General features: G+C 42.3%; 1 protein-coding gene across 1 annotated transcript in view; it reads left to right on the top strand.

Moving 5' to 3' along the window:
- SLC6A1 (solute carrier family 6 (neurotransmitter transporter), member 1) overlaps positions 1–1965 on the top strand; it is a 31968-nt gene that overhangs the window by 22770 nt on the left and 7233 nt on the right. Inside the window, exon 12 of the mRNA XM_011994122.1 lies at positions 1199–1301. Within this exon, the coding sequence (XP_011849512.1) occupies positions 1199–1301 (103 nt within the window). The remainder of the gene's footprint in view (positions 1–1198; positions 1302–1965) is intronic.

Raw genomic sequence — 1965 nt, 5'->3', positions numbered from 1 at the left:
GAAAGAAAAGGAAGAAACAAGAAAGGCCCACAGAAATTAGCCAGAAAGTCAAATTGGAGATGGGCCTTTGAAGTTGACACTGCCCAAAGCTTTCTTTCGTTCCCATTTTTCTTTTGTATTGACATGAATGAGAAATGCTCGCATAGCTGGTGAATTGTACAATAAATATAAATGACTCTAGCAACATGAGTTCAGCGCTGCAGGTCTGATTTTTATAATCCACAAATCACCCCCCAGATCCAAATGTAGTTCTGCTCCAGAGTTAGTATTCATTCATCCCTTCATTCATAGTTGTGAAACACCTACTATGGGCCTGGCATGACCCTGGAAATTCGGCAATTAATGTGACAGATACTACCGTGTCTGCCGTCTTGGAGCTTACGTTTTGGTGGATAAGACTGACAGACAAATTAGATGATTTCGGAGAGTGTCAAGTGCCCTGGAGAAAAGAGGATAGCAGAATAGAGAATGACCAGTGGGACAGGAGGGGCGCTCCCTCAGACAAGGTAATCAAGGGAGGTCTCTCTTTCCAAGAAAGCGACAGTTGGGCTGAGACTTAAATAATAAGAAAGAGCCAGCCAGACAAAGATCTGGGGAAAGAGAGCAGAGTAGGTGCAAAAGCCCTGAGGCATTTGAGGGATGGGGCGAGTGGCGGGGGAAGCCAGTGTGGCGGAGGCAGAGGGAGTGAGGCAATGGGTGGGAGACGAAGGACCAGTCCATGCGGACCTTGCAGGCCAAGACATTTGGATTGGATGGGATGGGATGGGATGGGATGAGATTGGATGGCATAGGATTGGATTAGATCTCTCTCTCTCTGCTTATTTATGTGTTATATTATTGTCTCCTTTAAGTCATGAAAGGTTTTAAGCAGGGGAGAGACATGACTGATTTACACTGTAAAAAGATGGTGCTGGTCCTCTTTCTGCCCTCCAACCTCTTTCTGCCCTCCAACCTTACCAGAAATTGGCATTTTCCTCTACCACCTGGACATTTCCTTCCCAATCCCCAGACTGTCAATGTCCACAACCTCTCATGGTCACAAAGCCCTCAGTGCTTCATCTAATCTACCCTGAAGACTTCTTGCTGCAGTGCAGCCTAATCCCAGCCCCATCAGCCTCCAGAGCCCATGTCATCTGTGAACTGGATGCAATGGGCACCGGGGGCAATGCACCTGTTCTCACCTCTTTTCCTCTTGCAGGGGGGCATTTACGTCTTCAAACTCTTTGATTACTACTCTGCCAGTGGCATGAGCCTGCTGTTCCTCGTGTTCTTTGAATGTGTCTCTATTTCCTGGTTTTATGGTGAGTATCAGCCCCTCCTCCCTTATTCATTCACTCATTCATCTATTCATTCCTTTCTTCAGTCATCATTCAACAAGTGCAATTTGAACCCCAGGTCTTCTCCCTACATTTATGTATTTATTTATTCTTCATATTACAATTAAATTAGGTTAGTCCAGGAGTCCCCCATGTTTAGAAGATATAAGAGCAGTTAAATGAATTCATTTAAAATAGGTGCCAACATTTCTTCATAAATTTTGGAATAAAAAGGGTTTTTGGAGATTTTATCCAGAAAAGGGAAACCAAAACTATTTTTTAAAGTTTTAAAGTTATATATTTAACAAAAACTAGGCTGTAATTAAAAGTGTGCACTATCTTAAAACAAATAACAAAAGAAACATTGATTTTATTTATTTTGTGGCCTAAGTTTCTTGAGCCAACTGCATGACAGTAAAAAATGAAGACATCCTTTCCTGCGCCTTTGATCGTCCCATCAGAGCAAATGTTTAAAGAAACATGATATTTTGTGTCCCCTTTGCAATATCTACCACCTCATCCCTCTTGTCATTGTCCCTTCTTTTTTATGTTTGTTCTATATGTATAAATTTAAGGGATATGGGTGCAATTTTGTTACCTGGATATCTTGTGTAGTAGTGAAGTCTGAGCTTTTAGTGTACCCATCACC

This window comes from Mandrillus leucophaeus, unplaced genomic scaffold, assembly GCF_000951045.1.
Source record: "Mandrillus leucophaeus isolate KB7577 unplaced genomic scaffold, Mleu.le_1.0 Scaffold442, whole genome shotgun sequence".
Lineage (NCBI taxonomy): Eukaryota > Metazoa > Chordata > Mammalia > Primates > Cercopithecidae > Mandrillus > Mandrillus leucophaeus.
This window is presented reverse-complemented; position numbering and strand designations above follow the sequence as displayed.